This window comes from Dromiciops gliroides, chromosome 6 (genome assembly GCF_019393635.1).
Source record: "Dromiciops gliroides isolate mDroGli1 chromosome 6, mDroGli1.pri, whole genome shotgun sequence".
NCBI lineage: Eukaryota > Metazoa > Chordata > Mammalia > Microbiotheria > Microbiotheriidae > Dromiciops > Dromiciops gliroides.
In genome coordinates, this window is record NC_057866.1 from 116,734,383 (window position 1) to 116,756,498 (window position 22,116).

General features: G+C 36.4%; 1 protein-coding gene across 1 annotated transcript in view; it reads left to right on the plus strand.

The window, feature by feature from the left end:
- Positions 1–22,116, plus strand: part of GRXCR1 (glutaredoxin and cysteine rich domain containing 1) — a 136,736-nt gene that overhangs the window by 76,964 nt on the left and 37,656 nt on the right. Inside the window, exon 2 of the mRNA XM_043969529.1 lies at positions 8,406–8,648. Within this exon, the coding sequence (XP_043825464.1) occupies positions 8,406–8,648 (243 nt within the window). The remainder of the gene's footprint in view (positions 1–8,405; positions 8,649–22,116) is intronic.

Here is a 22,116-nt window from a genome sequence, read left to right on the forward strand (position 1 = left end):
AAAAACACTTGTGAACTCTGGCATTTTCTAATGATCACCCTCACCATCAATCTTATCTTGTAACAGAGAAGTATAATTAAACAAAAAACAAAACAAAACAATCTCATGTCCATTTTTGTCAACATGAGTCTCATTTCTCTCTGCCAAGAAAAAGGAGGCATGCATGCTTCAGTAGCTATTCTCCAAAGACCATACTGGTAAATGCACTAATCAGAGTTCTTGTGTCTTTTGCTGCTGTTTTCCTTTATATAATTGAAGTCATGACTTCAATTGTAGTGGGTAGAATCATGACACTAGAGTCAGGAGGACCTGAGTTCAGATGTAGATGTTTAACAGCTGCATGACCCTGTCTCCTTAGCCTCAGTTGAGAGGAACAAATGAGTTCATATTTGTAAAGCTCTTAGAACAGCACAGTTCTAAGTGCTTACTATGGTAAGCACTACACAAATATTTAATTTCACATGTTTTCCCCAAATATTTTCCATGGTTGGCTCACTGGTTAAAAAAAAAACTAGTACAAATTGAAATGACTGATTACTTAATAATTAGCAAGCCCAAGTCTCTGGTTAGGTTGTTTCCTAGGTAGGGAGAAAAGCATCTTCCATAGTCCAGTTTTGTGCATCTGTTGTCTTCTTTATGAAGTTCCCTTCAGCAGGAAACACACAAATCTCAGCCTACTGATGAATGTCCTTCCTCCTCTCCCATCTAACTGCAATGTGTTTTAGAGACATAAAGAAAATAGATGTTCTGGGCTTGTGAGTACTTCACCCTAGGACCCAGGATCCTATGTAATCAGGGTGATATGGAAGTAGGGTGACCTGGATCCAATTTTTTTCTACTTGCATGAAAGGTAGAAAGGAATTATTAGCCAAAAATTTGCAAAGGAAAATGCAGGGCCTCACAGCTTTTGAAATATGTGGATCATTTTGGTAGTGCTGTAGATTGTACCAACTTATTATTATTTGTAACACTTGAATCAGAGCCCCTTTCTGACACAAAGGGTCTGGTTTTCCTTTGGACACCTCTTGCATATATACCTCTTTGCCCCATACAAATGGAATTTGGAAACCCATACAGTTGCTCAGGCTTATAGGACTTCAATACAGAAGCATTTTCTTTACACAAAGACACAGAGGGACACTCATCTGAGGCCATAGAGAATTAAGATCTAATACTTTCCAGTAAGGGGAAGTTAGGTGGCACAGTGGATAGAGTAACAGGCTTCATCTTCCCAAGTTCAAATCTGACCTCAGACATTTATTAGCTGTGTAACCTTGGGCAAGTCACTTAATTAACTCTGTTTGCCTCAGTTCTTCATCCATAAAATAAGCTGGAGAAGGAAATGGCAAACCACTCCAGTATGTTTGCCAAGAAAACTCCAAATGGGATCAAGAAGAGTTGACATAACTGAAACAATTGAATGATAAAAATATCCAGTAAGCTGCCATGTCCCTTCTTTTACACCTTCCCCCAAACAAGTGATCTACATAGTCACCATGAGTCATAACACTATACCTGAGCGGTCTTAGCAAGGAGGATGGTTGTAATTTGGTTGTAATATCTCATTGCTTCAACATTGGCAATGATGTCACTGTATCAATGGTTCACAGTTCCAAAGTTGCTGCCTTCTGTTCTTTCAGTCTTACCCATCTCATTCAACACAGCAGTATTACTTCCCTCCTTTCCAAAATATCAATTCTGAAGCAACAGCACTATGTGGTACATATGATGTCCAACTGGATATAATATGCCGAGAACTCATTGTTAAAGCTGAGGAACACCTCTGAAGGCACCGAGGGTCTCTGTCTTATTTAAAAAGGTTAAGACCTTTTTAGAATTTTACACTCCTGTCTCACAGTCTCAACTTCCTCATAGTATGTAGTTTGGAGGGCTATGGGAATACTTCTATCAAGAGCTACTCAAACAAATCTTTTTCTGTTCTTTTGTCAGCTTATATGTAAGCACCTGTAGGTGTTACCTTCTGTCTCCCCCAGGGTTTGGGTGAAGTTCCTTCTGTCTTTATTGGCACCTCTACTGGATCTTTTAGGGTTTGGAGAGATTCTCCAAAATACCTTTCCATTTGTTTTTCCCTTTCCTCCTTCTGGGGCAGCTGAGCCACATTATGCAAATGACCTCCAGATTGTTCCTAGGTCTTCTCCAAAATGGAAAAAGGAGTCACGGAGCTAGAAGCTCTCAAAATAGTCATCTACATCTCAGAGAGGTGGCCCTTCATAAATCACATAATACAAATAGCAAAAGATTTTTTGTCTGTCAGACTGAAAAAAGCATCAGGTTTAGGGGCCTTATGATGGGATAATTTTGTTTGAACTGGCTTTAACAGAAATCTTTAATGGTTACTTGGTTTGGTTTGTGATTTAGATAGATGATTGATTCTTTATTATGATTAAGATGCCCCACATATCATACTGTGAATCATGAATAAGATATAGGGCAATTGAATAGGACATAGAGACATTGAGGAGATGGTGACTTATTGGGAAGGTAAAGTTGTTAAATGACTTTGGGCTTAGCCATGAGTGCTTTTTATGTCTGTGGGTCTGAATTTTGGATCCTTATTGTTAGTGATCATTTCAGCCTTACATTTGGTGGTTTAAATTACCTTGAGGCTGCTCAAGGTACTTTTTTTTTTTTTTTGGTGAGGCAAGTGAGGTCAAGTGACTTGCCCAGGGTCACACAGCTAGTAGTAAGTGTTAAGTGTCTGAGGCCGAATTTGAACTCGGGTCCTCCTGACTCCAGGGCTGGTGCTCTATCCACTGTGCTGCCTGCTACCCATCAAGTTACTTTTCAACACAAGTTTCACAGATTCCTAGAGGTGGAATGGACTTTAGAGATAATCAAATCAAGCCTGCCCACTTTATAGATGAAGGAGCAGAGGCCCATAAAAGATAAATGATGGTCTCCAACTTCATTGAGAAGGTGAAGGCCTTTTGACACGAACTCCATTATTTCTTGCATCTTGGGATCATTTTAACTCTCTTTCCCTTAAATTATAGAGTTGTGTGCTTCGTGTAATTCTACTCTAATCTTATTACTACTTTCTCCCTCCTGGATCTTACTATAGGAATCATTTCTTCTATCTATTACAGAGGTGTCAAACATGGAACCCACAGGCCAAAATGTAATTGGGAAATGTTCTTGGAAATGTCTCTACCTGATGCCTTTTCTTCCTTATTACCTTCTGTTTCCTCAATGCTTGGCAATTTGACATTCATCCCTACCACTATACTGAAAGTGCTCTCTCAAAGATTATGGGACCATAGATTTAGAACTAGAAGGAACCTAATATAATAGAGGTGATTTCTTATAAATTCATTCATTCTACAGTTGAGGAAATATAGGGCCCAGAGCTAGGATTTAAATTCCAGTCCCACAATTCCAAGTTCAACCCTCAAAGTTCAATGATCTTTCCACTAATCCTCAAAATCAATAATTACTTTTTTCATTTTTCACATACTCCTTGAGCTCCATCACTTTGGACACAGTTAAAGAGTGAGGCAACATGGAGGTGCTGAAGAGTGCTATTCTTGGAATTGAAAGACTTAACTTCAAATCGTGGCACTGACACTTGGACTATGTGACCTTGGGTAACTTCTTTAGGCCTTTATTCTTTCATCCAGAAAATGAGAATATAATATATATACTGCCTACCTCACAAAGTGGGTAGACGTCAAGTGCTTGGCAAACCTTGAAGTGTTGTATAAATTTAATTTATTATTGTGTGAACTAGTTGTTGTTGCCACCAGAATTAAACCTTCACTCTCCTGACTTCCAGTTCAGTGAGTTCTCCATCACAGCAAACTACCTATTGCAATACATAGTTAGCCTCGTATAGTGCTCTTCCAGAGTAAGCTCTCTAGCTATTTATTGAATTCATTAATTAAATCCATTAAGCAATTATCATATACCTACTGTGTGCTGGGCACCAGAGTCAGCAAGGCTAACATGAAACTGTGCCTGCCTTTGAGGAACTTGTCTTGTGCTAGGAGAATATGATATGAACATGGATAAAGATTATTATTGAGTAATTTGAGGAGGGGAAAGAGCTAAAAACTGGGAAGATATTCATATATAACTTTTGACTCATCCCTCCATCAGATACACTCTTCTATCATTTGGCTTCTCTGTTATGTTAAAGACCATCTTCTTTCTTTCTTCATGGTTTAGGGGCCTTATGATGGGATACTTTTGTTTGAACTGGCTTTAACAGCAATCTTTAATGGTTACTTGGTTTGACTTGTGATTTAGTTAGATGACTGATGATTGTGTGACCCTGGGCAAGTCACTTAACTCCAATTGCCTCACTAAAATTAAAAAAAAAAAACAACGAAGAATAAAAAAGAGTATTTACTATCAAATTGTAAGTTACTGGCATTAAAAAATGGATTAACATGTCATAGAACCTATATTTTCTTTGAACTTTGAGTGAGTACTACCACAGAGAGCAAGAAATTCCCTCTCCTCCAATTCTATGTTTTGCAGGGCATTTCAGAAGCATGACTCAGCTCTGTGAATCGTCATAGAGAGAAACATAGCATAGCATTGGACATGGAATTAGAAGACAAGGATTAAAAGCCACAACTAGGGATTCTGCACCCTAGGACTAGTTCAGGTATAGAGTGGAAATTGTGGTTCAGGTCAGCAGTCTCAAACTCAAATGGAAATGAAGGCCATTATACCATATGTAAGGATTCCTGAGAAGCACAGGGAAAATGGCACATTAGCATTACCTATGTTTTATTGAATTTTAAATTTCATTTTGTTATATATTTCCCAGTTACATTTTAATCTGGTTTGAGTGGTGCTGTTGGGCCATATGCCCAACATATGCCCATATGTTGGGCCAGGGTGTTTGCCACCTCTGTTCCAGGGCACTGCTTCCTAGGCCTGACCTTGTCTCAGGACTTCATGGTTTCTGTGCCACCTTTCTCCTTGGAATGAGCATAATTCAGAGTAGTGTAACCCTACCCCTTTTCCTGGAGGTCCGCTGCTTCTGCAGTGTTCCTTCTCCTTGTGTGGACCATGGTTAGGACCTGTTTAGCTCTTCTGAATTGCTTCAAGCTTTGCTTGCCCTTTGACTGGGGCCAGACTTGTAGGCACCATTTCTTTATTGGACCATATCCTTGTCTATTACCTAGTAGATGACCCTCCTCTCCCCTGATAGTTCCCTACTTCTGTGACGGTTGTACTGGTCTCTTCATCAGAAGGTTTAGGGAAGAGCAATTTCTCCTTCCTTATGGGCAGGCTTTGGTCAGGCAACCAATGTTGGTTGTGTTGTTCAGTTGTTATAGCCATGTCTGACTCTTTATAACCAATCCCCATTTGGGGTTTTCTTGGAAAAGATACTGGAGTGGTTTGTCATTTCTTTCTTCAGCTCATTTTACAGATGAGGAAACTGAGGCAAATGGGGTTAAGTGTCTTGCCCAGGGTCCCACAGCTACTAAGTGTCCAAGGTTAGATTTGAACTCAGAGAGATGAACCTTTTTTACTCCAAGCCTGGTACTGTATCCATGGTGCCACCCAGTATTCTGAGACAAAATCTCAGTTGACCTTCTCTAGTTACAATTTTACCTTGGATTGACTTGGCTTTGGAACAAATTGGATAGGTTACCTTGGGCGAATTACCACATCTATAAAATGAAGAGGTTGGACTAGATGACGTCTGAAGTCCCTTCTAACTCTAAATATACAATTAAATGATTCTAAGACCCTTAAACTCTGAGCTTCAATTCTCTCCTCATGTAGAATGGAGATAATGATGCCTACCCTGCACAAAGTTCTTATTAGGATCAAATGAGAAAATATATATAGAAGCACTTGGAAAACCAAAAAGTGCTATGCAGATATGTGAATTTTCATCTTAATTATTTTTATTATAATTAGTGAATATTTGTACTCAGGGAAATCACTTAAAACGTGTGTGGCTTCACTTGTACCCTAGTGAAAATTCACAAGGAATAGGGTGGCATAGTATATAGAGTGCTGGACGAAGAGTGAGAAGGAGCTGTGTTCAAATCTTCAGATACCTATTTAATCATGTGACCCTTGGAAAGTCATTCAAACCATTCTCTTCCTGAGGTTCCTCACGTGTAAAATGGGGAGAGAAGAACATTTTGGACTCAGTTACCTCTTAAGATCCCTTCTATTTATCAATCTTTGATCCTATGAGCTTTTAAAATCCCTTCCCATGGTTATTTAATACTGTTTCCTACTGTGGAAAGGTCAGATGTGCTTCAGGAATAATAAAGGAACAGAAAGCTAGTCTCTCTTCAAGACTCTATGGGCTCTAATGAAAATGTCACCCACTGAAATCAGAAGATGCTGTGTCTATATGTATACAACTGAGGGCAAACAAAGCAACCTGGTAGTTTAATTCAGTTAAACAATTTGTTATTGGCTGGAGACAGCCCTCTTAGCAATTAACATACTTGGCCGAATTAAACATTTTGTTTGAAGACCCATTGGTATGTGTGTAAATGTCACAAACAGTGAAAAGAAAGGAAAACTAGCATTTTTATGGATTCTCAGGAATCTCATAACCATCTGATAAGTAAGTTAAGACCTTATGCAACACAGACACAACATAATGTAGATTTTGGACCTGGAATGGACCTGATAGGTCACATAGTCTAGTCTTCTTATTTTGCCTTAAGCACGGTATAGTGGATATCATGCCATTCTCAGTTGGGAAGACATGGGTTCATATACCACCTCTGATACTAACTATATGACCATGGGCCAGTCACTTAACCTCTGTAATGCTCAGGCACCTCTCTGAGATTTCCTGTGTTTTAGATGGGTAGCAATCTGTCTTCATGTGTAGAGTTCCCATTCTACTAGAAATCTTGCTTATTTTTTTAAAATTAATAAAGTATTTTATTTTTTTCCGTTACATGTAAAGATAGTTCTCAACCTTTGTTTATACGAGCTTTACAATTTCAGATTTTTCTCCCTCCCTCCCCTCCCTCCCCCCTCCCCTAGACAGCAGGTAATCTGATATAGGTTATATATATATATATGTATATACATATATATATATATACACACACACACACACATAATAACATTAATCCTATTTCTGCATTAGTCATGTTATAAGAGAAAAAAATCAGAGCAATGATGGATAACCTCTAAATAGAAAAAAAAAAACAACAGCATCAAAAACAAAAGAAATAGTATGGCTCATTTAGCATCTGTACTCCGCAGTTCTTTTTTTTTTTTCCTGGATTTGGAAACCTTGCTTATAAATGTAACTAGGTGAAAGTATTGATAGTGGGTTTTCTTTTAAACAAAATGTCCTGAGGCCTGCTAGAATTAAAGTGATTTTTATATTATCTCATGATATGTCCATGCTATTCCCAGAATCAAGTTCCCCATAAGAGCTTACTTCTTTGACTCTGCCATCATGTCTTACGGTTTCATATCTTACTCATTGACTGAGAAGTGATAGATATACTATAAGACCATTGATCACTGGATACATGCCCTGGCTATTTGCTCCAGTCTCTTCCTTGTTCTTAGGGTCATCATTGATATAGAATTGAAAGGAATCTCAGAGATCATCTAATCCAATCTCTTTGTTACAGGTCTGATTCAAACCAGTATGGTGTTTCATATTTGGAACTATAATGAAATGAGACACAGATAGTCCATCTAACAATTAACAGAAAGAGGATTACTTAGGCATACCAGGAAAAGGATATTCAGCAAAGATATCGCATTGCTCAGTAGGGTACATCTTCCCTACTTCTGTGATGGCTGTACTGGTCTCTTGATGAGAAGTCTTAGGGAAGAGCAATTCCTAACTCTTTATGGTCAGGCAACCAAGAAACTATATGATGGGTTTGGACCTTGCTTAAATATAGTTTCAATACCTTTTAAGGAAAAAGAAACAAAGTAACTAACTTACCCAACAGGATAGATATTGCTGTTACCACAACCTTCATTTTCTAGTTTTATAAATAAGAAAATAATTATTTAAATGACTTTACCAAATATTTCACTGGTGGAATACATCATAGGTAGGATTTGAACCAAGGTCCTCTGAGTCCAGCCCAAAGACTCTTTCCGGTGGTCTATGAGTGCTGCACATAGCTCATACCCTTTCCCAAATACTTCCCCTTTCAAAGGGAATAATTTTTTATATCAAAATTTCCAATAATGAAAAAAATTCCTTATGTGTTAAAATAATATTTCCTCTTATTTATAGGATCAAAACTTCACACCACACCATGAAACAGAGTCTAAGACTAAAATCTAGCAATGGGTAGACTCTATTATAATATTCTGTAGGTAGATTGATTGTATCAGGTTAAAAACCCAAATATATTAAGTATAGACTATCTTTCTCTGATTAACTAGAACATTTACATTTTCCCCCTTTCCAGCAACCATCAACTGATCTAGAATTTGATCGGATAGTGATTTACACAACCTGCCTTCGTGTTGTAAGGACGACTTTTGAAAGATGTGAACTTGTTAGGAAAATCTTCCAGAATCATCGAGTCAAATTTGAAGAGAAAAATATTGCTTTGAATGGTGAATATGGAAAGGAGCTGGATGAGAGATGCAGGAGGGTGTCTGAAACACCTTCTCTTCCTGTTGTGTTCATTGATGGCCATTACCTTGGGGTAAGTACTTTATGAGGCAAAGTGGACTCTTTTAAAACCTAATACAAGATGTGCAGAATCTAAGAGCCCTTAGAAAGGTGAATAGAAAACACAAAGTAAGATTTGCTTTTTCCTTTGGAACTTGAAGCACAGGAAATGAAGGACTCATTTCTACTCCAAATCAGTGAGTTGATAGACTATTCATCCCCTGGGAAGCTTGAGAATAAGATAAAGTCAGCATGAAATTGCCTTTTGAAATGTATTGCTTATAGGAAAGAACAAGATTGGTGGCTGACATGACTCCATTTTAGGAAGTTTTCAGAACCATATTAAAACTATGGTTTTTCAGTGAGGGAAAAAAGATGCATTATTTAAAAGACACACATGATTTTATTATGGCTTATCACCTGATGCCCTGGTTGCTACCCTGAGGAGCATAAGAAGATGGTCTTCAAGTGGAATTGCTATAAAATGGGTTTCAAGAGGACAGACTTTCAAAATTGCTATTTGTTAAAAATCTATTTTTGAATCTGACCATTTCTGCAATGAGAAACAAATAGATGTAAGATTAAAGCAGGCACGATGAAATAATCATCCCTGGCAATAATACAGCATGCTTGATCCCCATCTCTATGAAAAGTATAATTAAATATTATTTATTAAAAATATCATCCAGGGCAGCTAGGTGGCACAGTGGATAAAACACTGACCTTGGATTCAGGAGAACCTGAGTTCAAATCTGGCCTCAGACACTTGACACTTACTAGATGTATCACCCTGGGCAAGTCACTTAAGCCTCATTGTCCTGAAAAAAAATTGTCATCCTTGTCTGAAATACACAAAATTAGAAGATCCTTAAGATTTTAATTAGGATAAATAGTCATGATGCCTTTATTTGTTTTTGTTTTGTTTTGTTTTGTTTTTTGCAGGGCAATGAGAGTTAAATGGCTTGCCCAGGGTCACACAGCTAATAAGTATCAAGTGTCTGAGACCGGATTTGAACTCAGGTCCTCCTGAATCCAGGGCTGGTGCTTTATCCACTGCACCACCTAGTTGCCCTAATGATGCCTTCATTTGTAATTGCAAAGAATTGGAAACAATTAGAATGTCAAAATGTTGAAAAAAATGATGTTATATCAATCTAATAGGGTATTATTGAGTTATAAAGTGATAAGTATGGAGGAGGTAATGTTTTTGATATTTAAATATTTTTCTCTATGAGATAAAAAATAGGAATGACAACTAATTGATTTCCTCTCACATGTGCTACTCTTGTACATGCCTTCCCATAAGCACTCCAGAGTAGGTTCACCTAAGTTTTCCTCCAATTCTCTTGACATTTTACACATATCACCAGAGCAAATAATCCGTCCACTTGTATCCCTCAGACTTAGAACATGACTGATCCAGAATAAGATGTAGAAAAATGAATTTTAAGTGATTTAGAATGAAGAAATCAGTCAACTAGCTCACACATGTTTATTAAGCATTTACTATATGGTATGTGTTTTGTTAAGCCTGGGAATATGAATACAAGCAAAAGGAAAAAAATTCCAAATCTCAAGGAGCTTATGATTTTTTCCCCCCTTTTTCATGTGTGGCAATTGGGGTTAAGTGATTTGCCCAGGGTTACACAGTCAGTGTGAAGCGTCTGAGACCAGATTTGAACTCAGGTCCTTCTGACTTGAGGGCTAGTGCTTTATCCACTGTGCCATCTAGCTTCCCCTAATTTTTGTTTGTTTTCATTGTGGGGCAATGAGGGGTTAAGTGACTTGCCCAGGGTCACACAGCTAGTAAGTGTCAAGTGTCTGAGGCCAGATTGGAACTCAGGTCCTCCTGAATCCAGGGTCAGTGCTTTATCCACTGCATCACCTAACACGCCCCCAGGAACTTAAAATTCTGATGGGGGTAGGCTGTACCTAAAAGGAAGCTGAAACAAGGAGGTGGGGAGTGCATGCAGGAGAGGAATAAAGACATGGATGGTTTAGACATCTTCCTTACAGGCTGGAGTAAGTTTCCAGGTTGAAGACCTTTCTGGGACATGACAGAAAAAACTCAGAGTGCAGCCTGGAGAGCAATGAACAACACGGAACTATATACATATATGCAAATATACTTGCATATACACACATATATAGATAGACACATGTAGCTATGACACATAACTATATGTAGTGTTATATATATTATATACATATAATATAATATTCTTATACAGGGTATCACAACAGTCTTTGTGAAGTTCTAAGCTTTAAAGCTTCACTAAGATTTTGGAGTTGCCCAATGTCTATAGCACAATGGCAAAGGTATGCCAAGTACAAAAATGAATAGACAAGGACATAAAGACAATAAAACTATGTTAATCATTGTGTTAAGGTTTATATCTATATTTTTACTTTGGGAAATCTATAAGTTATTGGTTATCATATATCTTATTTAATTATTTTATAGACATTTTTTGTTGTGTATTAAAATTCTCTAAAAGAAAAATAGGCTGTTAAAAACCCCTTGGGGTAGGGAGATTATAAAGTAGGAATGAAGAAAGAGATAATTAATAATAAATTTAGAAAGCTTGCCAACTAATAGGTGGATATTAGATTTTCAGAATTTTTAATTTTATTTTAGCAATTGGCTCTTTGGACTTTTTATGAATATGGCTCAAATTCAAAGTGTTCAGGGCTGAACGGAATTACAGAATGGTTTCAAATGCTCCCTCATCTTATCTAGAATCTTAGCTTTCTATAAGAGGAGAACTTGCTGCTTCTGAAAAGATCTAAGAAGGAAAGATGGAAAAGTTGAAGCACAGCATTTGTCACCCAAGAGATGATATAGTCTTCCTAGGGAGGGCCAGCCCCAGGGAAAACTGGGATGGAGTAGATAAACTTTGTCCTGAGATGCCCTAGACTCTCTTTCCTAAACTCTTTTATCTTCTCACGTGCTATTACTTTATCTTCAGGTTCTCTCTCCACTCTCCACATCAATATCTGCTTACAAGAAACTATCTACATTTACACTAGTGTGTAAATGATTGATAGGGTTTAAAGTCTAATCTTTTTCAGGTTATTTGCTTTTTAACAAGGAAGGTCACTCTAAGAAAGTCTTGAATTGTAGAATATCAGGGAGAATGTGGCAGCCCTAGTTTTGGGTTTGTGTTGGGGGGGGGTGGGCAGTGGGATATTTTTAATAATCTCGAAAATATATCACATTGCCTGACACCCATAGCATTTCAGGTCAAAGCTTCCCCATGGCATTTGAATTTTCCTGGCTTCCTGCTCATTGTAAGAGTCTTTTTTTCCCCCTTCTTTCATACACATTTCATACTTTGAAACTAAATCAGCAGGGTACAATTTCATTACTGTTTTTTGCATTTCAGTTTGAGGGATGACAGGAGAATGTTATGGGCCCAAGCAGCAAAAAGGCAGGTTGATGTCTTTATTGCCCTCTGCCTGTGATCATTCTCTTTGCACACATTATTAAGTTTCGGTAAGAGAAAATGTGCACAATTCTACTTCGCATCTCCCAGTTAACCTGAATACCAACACACCAGAATGTCCAAAAGCATAATCATGGGCATTTGATTTTTCCCCCCCACTGAATCATACTGAGCTCTGTTTTTCCTTCTCCTGAAAATTACATTTTATTTTGAATGAATAAGAATTGAGTTATTAAAACTCCCACTCACCCCCAATTTAAAATTAAAAAGAAACAAAGCCTTTGTAGCAAAAATACATAGTGAAATAAAGCAAACTCCCACATTGTCCATATTCAAAAATATATGTCTCATTTTGCATCTTGAATGCATCACCTCTGTGTCATCTTGAATTCATACTACTTCTGTGATAGCATCCTTCATTTTAGGACTTCTGCATTGGTCAGAGTTCTTAATTCTTTCAAAGTTGTTTGTCTTCACATTGATGTTCCTGTATAAACTCACTTCACTTTGCATCATTCCATATAATTCTTCACAAGTTTCTTTGAATGAACCCTTTTCACCATTTTTCATGGCACAATATTATTCCATTTCCTTCATATGCCATGATTTCTTAATCTATTCTCCAATTATGGGGTGCATTCTTAGTTTCTATTTCTTTGATACTATGAAATGAGCCGCTATAATTATTTTGTATATCTGGATGCTGGTGGCCTTTTAAAAAATCTTTTTGGGGTCTAATAAAAATATTAACAGGTTGAAAGGTATACACACTTTAGTGACTTTTTGATCATAGCTCTAAATTGCTCTCTAGAATGACTGGATCAATTCACAATTCCACCAATAACGTCTTAATGTATATCTTTCCCACAGTCCTTCCAAAATTTGACATTTTCCTTTTTTTTGGTCAACTTTGTCAATCTGATGGGTGAGAGGGAGGAGCAATGTCAGAGTTGTTTCAATTTTAATTTATCTAATTATTACAAATTTGGAAAAAAAAACATTCCCATGTGGTTTTATTAATAGCTTATATTGGAAAACTGCCTGTTCACAATGTTGGCATACATCACTTAGGGAATGGTCCCTATAATTCATAGGAGAGGAAGAGCCTCAATCAGATTAATAAAGTTATTTTCTTCCCAAATACAGTTTTACTTTTATTTCATATCTAATGTAAAAGCTGTGAGTAAGGCACCTTTTCTTGAAAGATTCATGCATCTGAAATGGAAGGATGCCCTCTACTGGGCTCTGACATTTAGTGAAAAATAATTTTTAGGGTAGAAAAGAAGCTGTTATTGATAGAGATATTATAAGCAGTAGTAGAGAATCTCTTATCTTTGTACCAAACTTTCTAAAGTAAGAAAATGTACATATGTGGAACCTTCTTTTCTAGATATATAGGCACCTTCTTTAGTAGTGACAAATGATGAATAACTCTTAGGATTCTATAGGTAGCATCACACAATAAATAGGGCACCGGACCAAGAGTCAGGAAGATAAGATTCAAAGCCTTCCTCAGATACTTACATGCTGAATGGCTCTGGGAATGTCACCTACCCTCTCTTAGCCTCAGTTTCCTTATCTATCAAATGAGGGGGTCAAATGGCTTCTAAGATCTTTTCTGCTCTAAATTTTTGATCCCCTTATTTAAAGCTAGAAGGAAAATAGAGACCCAGACAGAGACATGGAGACCTCTAAGGTTATTTGTTATGTTGCTTCTTTGTTTAGAATTCCTGAATAATTTTCTTATAATGAAAATAGCTATAAAATAGAAAGTTTTAGCTTTCAGGAAGACATATTTAGCTAATAGTGTACTTGAACTTCAATAAAAAATGATGGATTAAGATCTGCATCCACAGGACAGAGAACCATATAGTGCAAAGAAGAGGAGGAGGGGGAAAAGAAGAATTCTCTCCTCTTTTCTTCCTCTTTCTGGGACACATCATTAGTGGAGCTAAAATTTTGAAATTAAGGTTTGTTTTTCACATTTTCTTACTTCTCTTTCTATGCTTCTTATCATCTCCTTCCCCCCACCCCCACCCCCGCCCAGGAATATATTTCATGTGGTCCCTAAGCCAGTTTTTGAATCTTTCAAATTATCTACTTCTCCTGGTCAAAACTCCCCTTATCTCAGTGTAGCTAATTTCATTTGAGTTTTAAGAGGGAATAAACAATTTATTCATATTAATCATAAAGCTGGAATTTATTCATGCTAATGTGTGAATGACTGACATGCCTGCGATACTTTTAAAACAGGACACTTGTTAATTTCATTCAATCTCTAATTAGGGTAATTTCAGGCAATGTACCAAAGTAAAGTAATTTTGGTGAGAAGAATATTTTGGTTTAGGTATCTGTGTTTATTGATACTTTCCCCTCCTTAGGTTTTTGTGCCTCTGTTCTCTCTTTATTCCCCTCCTGCTTATTTGACCATTCCTACTCAGTTTCCTTTGCTGGATCATCATCCATGTCCTGTTTCCTAACCTGAATATACTTCAGGGATCTGTATTGTGTGCTCTTCTTTCCTCTCTCTATAGATTCTCTCAGTGATCTTAGTTATCAGGGATTCAGTTACATATTTTTTTTTCTTTTCTAAAATTTCTTTTTTAACATTTTTTTCTTTTTAAATTTTGAATTCCAGAGTTTCTCCCTCTTTCCAACACTTTTCCACCAAGATGGAAAAGAAGATATAAATTATACATGTTAAATCATGTAAAATACATCTTCATATTAGCTGTATTGTAAAAAAATGCATGAAAATTATACTTCAATTTACACTTAGAGATCATCAGTTCTGTCTCTGGAGGTGGATAGCATTTTTTTCCATCATGAGTCCTTTTAAATTATCTTGTATCACAGTATTGATCAGAGTAAGCTAAATCTTTCACAGTTGATCATCATTATAACACTGCTATTACTGTGCAAAATGATTTTCCAGTTGTTTTCACTTCTCTTTGCATCAATTCATATAGATTTTGCTATGTTTCTTCTAAAATCACCAAACTTTGTAATTTCTTAAAGCACAATAGTACTCCATCCCAATCATATGCCACAACTTGTTATGTCATTCCACAGTTGACCATCCCCTTAAGTTCCAATTCTTTGCAATCACAAAAAAGAGCTGCTGTAGTATTTTTGTACATATAGGTCCTTTTCCTTTTTCTGTGATCTCTTTGGCGTATGTAACTATAGTAGTAGTATTGCTGGGTCAAAGGGGGTGCACAATTTTATAGTCCTTTGGGCATGGTTCCAGATTGTTCTCCAGAAGTGTTAGACCATTCACTATTCTACCAACAGTTCATTAATGTACCTATTTCCCCTCATTCCTTTCAGTATTTCTTATTTCTGATAGACATGAGGTAGTACCTCAGAGTTATTTTAATTTGTGTTTCTCTAATCAATAATGAGGGAGAGAATTTTATATGACTATAGATTTAATTTCTTCTTCTGAAAACTGTATATTTATATCCTTTGACCATTTTTTAAGTGGGGAATGGCATATCTCTATCTCTATCTCTATATATGGCTCAGATCCTTAGATCCCTATATAGTTGAGAAATTAGGGAATGACATATCTCTATCTCTATCTATCTCTATCATCTCTATCTCTATCTATCTATCACTATATCTCTATATAGTTGAGAAATTAGGCCTTTACCAGAGAAACTTGTAAATTTTTAAATATTATTTCATTGTAATTAATTTTACTTCATTTTAGCAAAATGTAGTTTCCCTAATTATTTATTTCAATTGATCCAATTTTGCTTTTTTTTCCCCTGAGATCATAATTGCTGAGCTTATCCTCTTCACTTTAGCTGAAACATAATAGACTCTGTTCCAGCCCTTCATTTCAATTCTGTGTGTGTCTTTCTGCCCCAAGTTTATCTCTTGTACACAATATATAACTGGATTTTGGTTTTCAAAATCTATTCTGCTATCCCTTTCTGTTCCATGGGTTAGCTCATCCCATTCGCATTCACAGTTATAATCACTGTGCATTTCCCTCCAGCTCATTTTTTACTATTTATCCTTCTCTCTCTTCTATGTATGTATGTATGTATGTATGTATGTATGTATGTATGTATGTATGTTGTTTCTCCTCAGAAGTTGGTCTTGCTTTTGACTACTTCCTCCCTCAAGCTACCTTGTCCCTTATCACCCCTCTCATATTTCTTATCCTCTTCCCCTCCTATTTCTCTATTGGGTAAGATAGATTTCTAGACTCAACTATGTGTCTATATGTATTCTTCCTTCTTTGAACAAAATTTGATGAGAGTAAGATTCAAGTATTGCTTTCTACCCCTCATTTCCCTGTCCACTATAAAACTCTTCGTTGCAAACCTCCTTTATGTGAGAAAATTTGTTCCATTCTACCTCTCCTTTCCCTCTTTTCCCAGTACATCCCCCTATTTCATACCTGCATCCTTTTTTGGAGATCATCCTAACATAATGAACTCATAACTCATACTCATGCCTTGTATCTTTACATATTCCTTTTAACTCCCCTAATAATGATAATGGTCTTAGGAGTTACTTGTATCATTTTCCTATATAATAATGTAAACAGTATAACCTTATTAAGTCTCTTATGATTACTTATTCATGTTTACCTTTTTATGCTTCTCTTAAATCTTGTGTTTGAATGTAAAATTGTCTATTCAGCTCTGGTCTTTTTATCAGAATGCTTGGAACTCCTCCATTTTATTAAATATCCATTTTACTCAGTTTTCTGGGTAGATTATTCTTGGGTGTAATCCTAGCTTAATTGCCTTCTGAAATATTATATTCTGAGCCTTCTTATCCTTTAAATGGAAGCTGCAATGTCCTGATCATGGCTCCATGATATTTAAATGGTTTCTTTCTGACTTTTTGCAATATTTTCTCCTTGACCTTGGAGCTCTGGGATTTGGCTCTAATATTGCTGGGAATTTTCATTTTGGAGGTGATTGGTGGATGCTTTCAGGAGGTGATTGATGGATTCTTCCAATTTCTATTATATCCACTGGATCTAAGATATTGGGGGCAGTTTTAAAAAATATAATTTCTTGAAATATGTCATGAATTTCAAGCAGTCCAATAATTAATAAATTTTCTTTCCTACATTTATTTTCTAAGTTGTTTTCCTAATGAGATATTTCCCATTTTCTTCTATTTTTCACTCTTTTTACTTTGTTTTATTATTTCTTAATATCTTATTGAGTCATTGGCTTTCATTAGCCCAATTCTAATTTTTAAGGAATGATTTTATTCAGTAAGTTTTGGTACCTTTTTTCATTTGGTCAATTCTACTTTTTAAGGAATTCTTTTCTTCAGTGATTTTTGTAGCCCCTTTTCCATTTGGCCTATTTTACTTCTAAAAAAGTTCTTTTTTTTCAGTGAATTTTTGTGTGTCTTTTCCCATTAGGCCAATTCTTCTTTTAAAAGAGTTTTTTCAGTGAATTTTTGTGCCTCTTTTACCATTAGGTTGATTCTGTTTTTTATGGTGATATTTTCTTAAGTAATTTTTGTGCCTCTTTGACCAAACTGTTAATTCTCTTGTATCACTCTGATTCCTTTTCTAAATTTTTCTTCTATCGCTCTTATCTCTTCCTTTATCTCTTTTATGAATTCTTTTGGGGCTTGTGTCCAATCAGTATTTTTCTTTGAGACTTTGTTTTTCTAAGTTGTTGTCTTCTGGGTTAATGTCTTGTTCTTCCCTGTTACCATAGTAACTTTTAATGTTCAGGTTCTTATTTTGATGTTTGCTCATTTTCTCAGCATATTTTTTTTTCACTGTGAAATTTTTGTAAAAGTTGGGCTCTGCTCATCTTCAGGTGGGGAGGCACTATACCAAGCTTCAGGCTTTTGCTTCCTGCCATTTTAAGAGCTAGTTATGGGGATTTGGGAATTTCATTTTTGGTGCTTTGAAAGTGGTATTACCTGGAGAGAGGTCTGTCACTGCTCTTCGGGTCTTTACTCGGGAAGCACCACTATTCCCCTTTACCTGCAAGTACTAGTACTCTTCTTGGATCTGGAACTGTCACTAGGTCCCCTGTTCTCCTGCAGTTTCAAGTGTTAGTACTCCTTTTGGCTCTAAAACTGGGATTAGGGCCTCTGCTCCCTTGTGACCAATCACAAGTCTCTTCATTTTGGAACAATAATTAAGAACTTCTTATAGGCAAGAGTTGCCAATCAATCCCATCTTTAAAAATCATGGTGTCTCCTGTGCTAAGTCTAGAAGAGATGACTTTGAAAGGTACATATGTGGGGGAGGCTAGCTTGTGTGACAAATTGCTTGATTAAAAAAAAAAACAAGGCAGTGACTGTATTCAACTTTTTACCCAGAAGTCTGTCATAGAAAAGGGAAGAAGGAAGATGAAAGTTTTTTGGGCATGGCAAAACTGTGTCTAATTATATATTTTTAAGGATGAGGAAGAACTGAATATCCTTGTAGACAGTGGATGATGAAGGAACAAGTAAATGCAGACAGAAGATGAGAGAGAAAGAGATTCATGGCTAGGCAAGCTACTCAGAAGACACAGAAGGGAGTAGAATTAAATGCACAAATAGAGGTGTGATTAACCTTGTCAAGGAGATTGGAGGAAAGGATGAGAGAAAAAATGATAGTAGAGAAGACTCCTAGAACTTTTGATTCTCAACGAGTTTTCATGGTCCTGAAATACTTGTCACTTGACTTCCCTACTTTTTATTAGAAAGTGTATGAGTGGGGAGAGTTTTAAACTTGGCTAAAAATAAAGTTTTGAATTATCTGAGGATGTGAGTTATCTATGACATCCTTGATGCTGTGTAGTGTTCAAAGGAAGCTAAACAAGATGTAAGTTCATATTACATAAGAAGCAATAGAAGGGCCTGGGGGTGTTTAATTTAGAGAAGAGAAAACATGAACGGAGACATTATAAATTCTCTTCAAGATCTTCAGAACCTTGGACTCTGCCCCCAGGATATGTGAAAGAGACTAAGTAATGCTCAAAAGAAGTCTTTAGTCTTTTGTTACCAGTCTCTGTCCTTGGTACCGTCCAAGGACTAGTGGTTTTTTTTAATGGATTTAAATGAGGACACACATGATAGATTAGTTAAATTTGTGCATGACATAAAGTGGGGAGAGATAGAAATTGTGTTAAATAGGAGTCAGAACTGAAATAAATCTTTATAGATTAAATGCACTGGTTTGAAACCAAGAAGATGGAAGTTAAAGATAAATGTTTTAAACCCAAGTTAATGTCCAGTAAATCAAATTGTACAAGCACGGAAGAAGTGAGATATGGCTTTGGCAGAACTTCATGCAAAAAAAGATTTTGGTTGATTATAGGACAGTATCCCCCATCCATTCTACTCTTATGCCTCACTGTAATGTGTAGTAGATGACATGTATTATTGAATTCTCTACCAAGTAAGCCCAAGTGTCCTGGAAGGTTCTATCCTGCTAGAAAGGTTTTGAATGTAGGGCCAGCAATAGAATACAGAGTGGATACATGCAGAAAGGCCAGTAAACTAGCTACTAGATGATGAATGCTATGCCTGTAGCAAACTATGAAATTAGGAAAAATGCAATAGCTCCCTCAGTCATGTGTAACTCTTTTCTGTTTCTGTGAGTGGTAGCAGAAAAGGGGAAGGCCTTGCTAACAATAAGTCTTTAGTTCATCTATAAATTGACATTATTGAACTTAGATAGATAGATAGATACATAGATAGATAGATAGATACATAGATAGATACATAGATAGATAGATAGTGCTGTATTTTACTGGTAACACTGGTAAATACTGTCTCTCTAAATTTTTTTTTTTTTGGCGAGGCTATGAGGGTTAAGTGACTTGCCCAGGTCACACCTAGTAAGTGTTAAGTGTCTGAGGCTGGATTTGAACTCAGGCCCTCCTAAATCCAGGGCCAGTGCTTTATCCACTGCATCACCTAGCTGCCCCCTTTAGTTAATCTTTAAACATGAACTTGTCTGTTAGAATTCTAAATGAGAGATGCTTGTCCACAGAATGAATGGAATTTATTTGTAGAGGGATAATCCTCTCTGAATATTTCACCAATAAAATTGTGGGAGTGGACAAAAAAGTACAATAAAGGATAAAACATTGAAGAATTATAGAAGTTATAGGGAGGTGGAGTTCAGCTCAATATATGGGGAATAAACATTTATTAAGCATCTCAGACATGTCAGGTACTGTGCTAAGTACTTACTAGATATTAATTCAATCTTTTAAAATTTTTTATATTCAACCTTATAACAACCCTGTCACATAGGTGCTATTGGTATTTTACAGTTGAGGGAACTGAGGCAGAGAGTGGTTATATGACTTGTTCAGAGACAGAGCTAGTAAGTGTATGAATTTAGATTTGAACTCAGGTCTTTCTGGCTCCAGGCCTGTGTTTTATCCACTACACCACCGAAAATACTATTAAATACCACATCATTGGAAGCACAGACTAGATGATAGTCTTTCGAGGATGTTGTGAAGAAGATTCCTCCATTAGGTAGGAAGCTAGAGTGGTTGGCATGGTCCAGTGCAAAATTAATATTTCAATTATGAGCTCCCAGTGTCCTTCAAATCATACTATGCAGTTAACATTATACCTTGCTTATATATAAGACTGGCTCTACTTTTAGGTGATGCTGATGACACAGTATAAGAAGGCAGATATATGGTGTTCTTAATAAAATCCAGATGTTTAGGTCTATAACTTGCCCTACTAAAGAAGATTGGACACTATAACCTCTTTGTAGACCATTAGTTTAGTCGATGGCCTGGGGTTTTTCATACATTCTCGAAAAAACAGCAACCACTCAGCTTTATATTTTGTTTTTGTACTTCTTAGTACATAGTGAAACTGTCAGAAAACTTGGCTGCATAATTCAATGATATTTTACTATTGTGGCTTACTGATGGAAATCTTTGATTGATGGCAAGGCTTATTCAGAGCAGGTTGGCATGCAGTGTTTTGGTCTTAATCAGCCTGATTATTAGACCAGGATATTTTATATATCTTCTTGCCCATGTAGGCTTCAGGATTGAATCGCTCATCATGAAGCAGCTCTTGAAATTCTTTCTCAAAGAACTTCAAACTGTGTTTGAAGGAATATTGGAAGTAATGAGTGATTTACTTGGATTTGAATCACAATAATGTGTGTAGAGAAACATGATGAAGAAAGGTATTTAACCTAAGTCACTGAGGTCTGCATCTTACCTCAGGAGGCACTTGAGCTGATTGATCATAGAACTCTGGGTATTTGTTTCAAAGCTTAATAAATATCATGAGATCAAAATATCTATGGCTTAATAATATGAGGAAAGAGCATTGGGTTTGGAGTAAGGGTTGGGGGAAGTGTCCAAATCCCAGCTCTGTCAGGTGTTGAAATTTGGGTAAATTATAACTTCTTCAGGTCTCAGGTGTTTTTTTTTAATGATAAAATAAAGGGATTGGGTTGAATCATAAAGTCCCTCCAGTGTTAACCCCAAACTTCCTTTTTAACTCTTCATAGTGTTCTGTAAAATGATGTCTATATGGTTAGTGCTCAATAAATGAAGCTTAGCCCCCCCCCCCCAAAAGAGAAAAAGACCTATTTATACAATAATATTTGTAGCAGTTCTTTATGTGGTGGCTAAGAATTGGAAATCAAAGGAATCCCTGTCAATTGGGGAATGACTAAACAAGCTGTGGTATATGACGGTGATGGAATATTATTGTGCTATAAGAAATGACAAGCAGGATGACTTCAGAAAGGCCTGGAAAGACTTGTATGAACTGATGTATAGTGAAGTGAGCAGAACCAAGAGAACATTGTGCACAGAATTCCTTCTTGATGTAAGTTCCATATAGCAATGAAATCTCAGGTCTGCACTAAAAACAAAACCAAAAAGTATTCTGGCTCTTTGGTACAGGTCTACCCATAAAAATATAATTCAGGGGGTTCTGGTTAGCTTTTAGTATCTGTTTCCCCTCATTTCTTTTACTCTAATTTGATTACATAAATTGTACAACCTCCTCAATTCATTTAAAAATTATTCAAGTATTTTTAAATATTAAAATATTTTATTTTGTTAATTATTT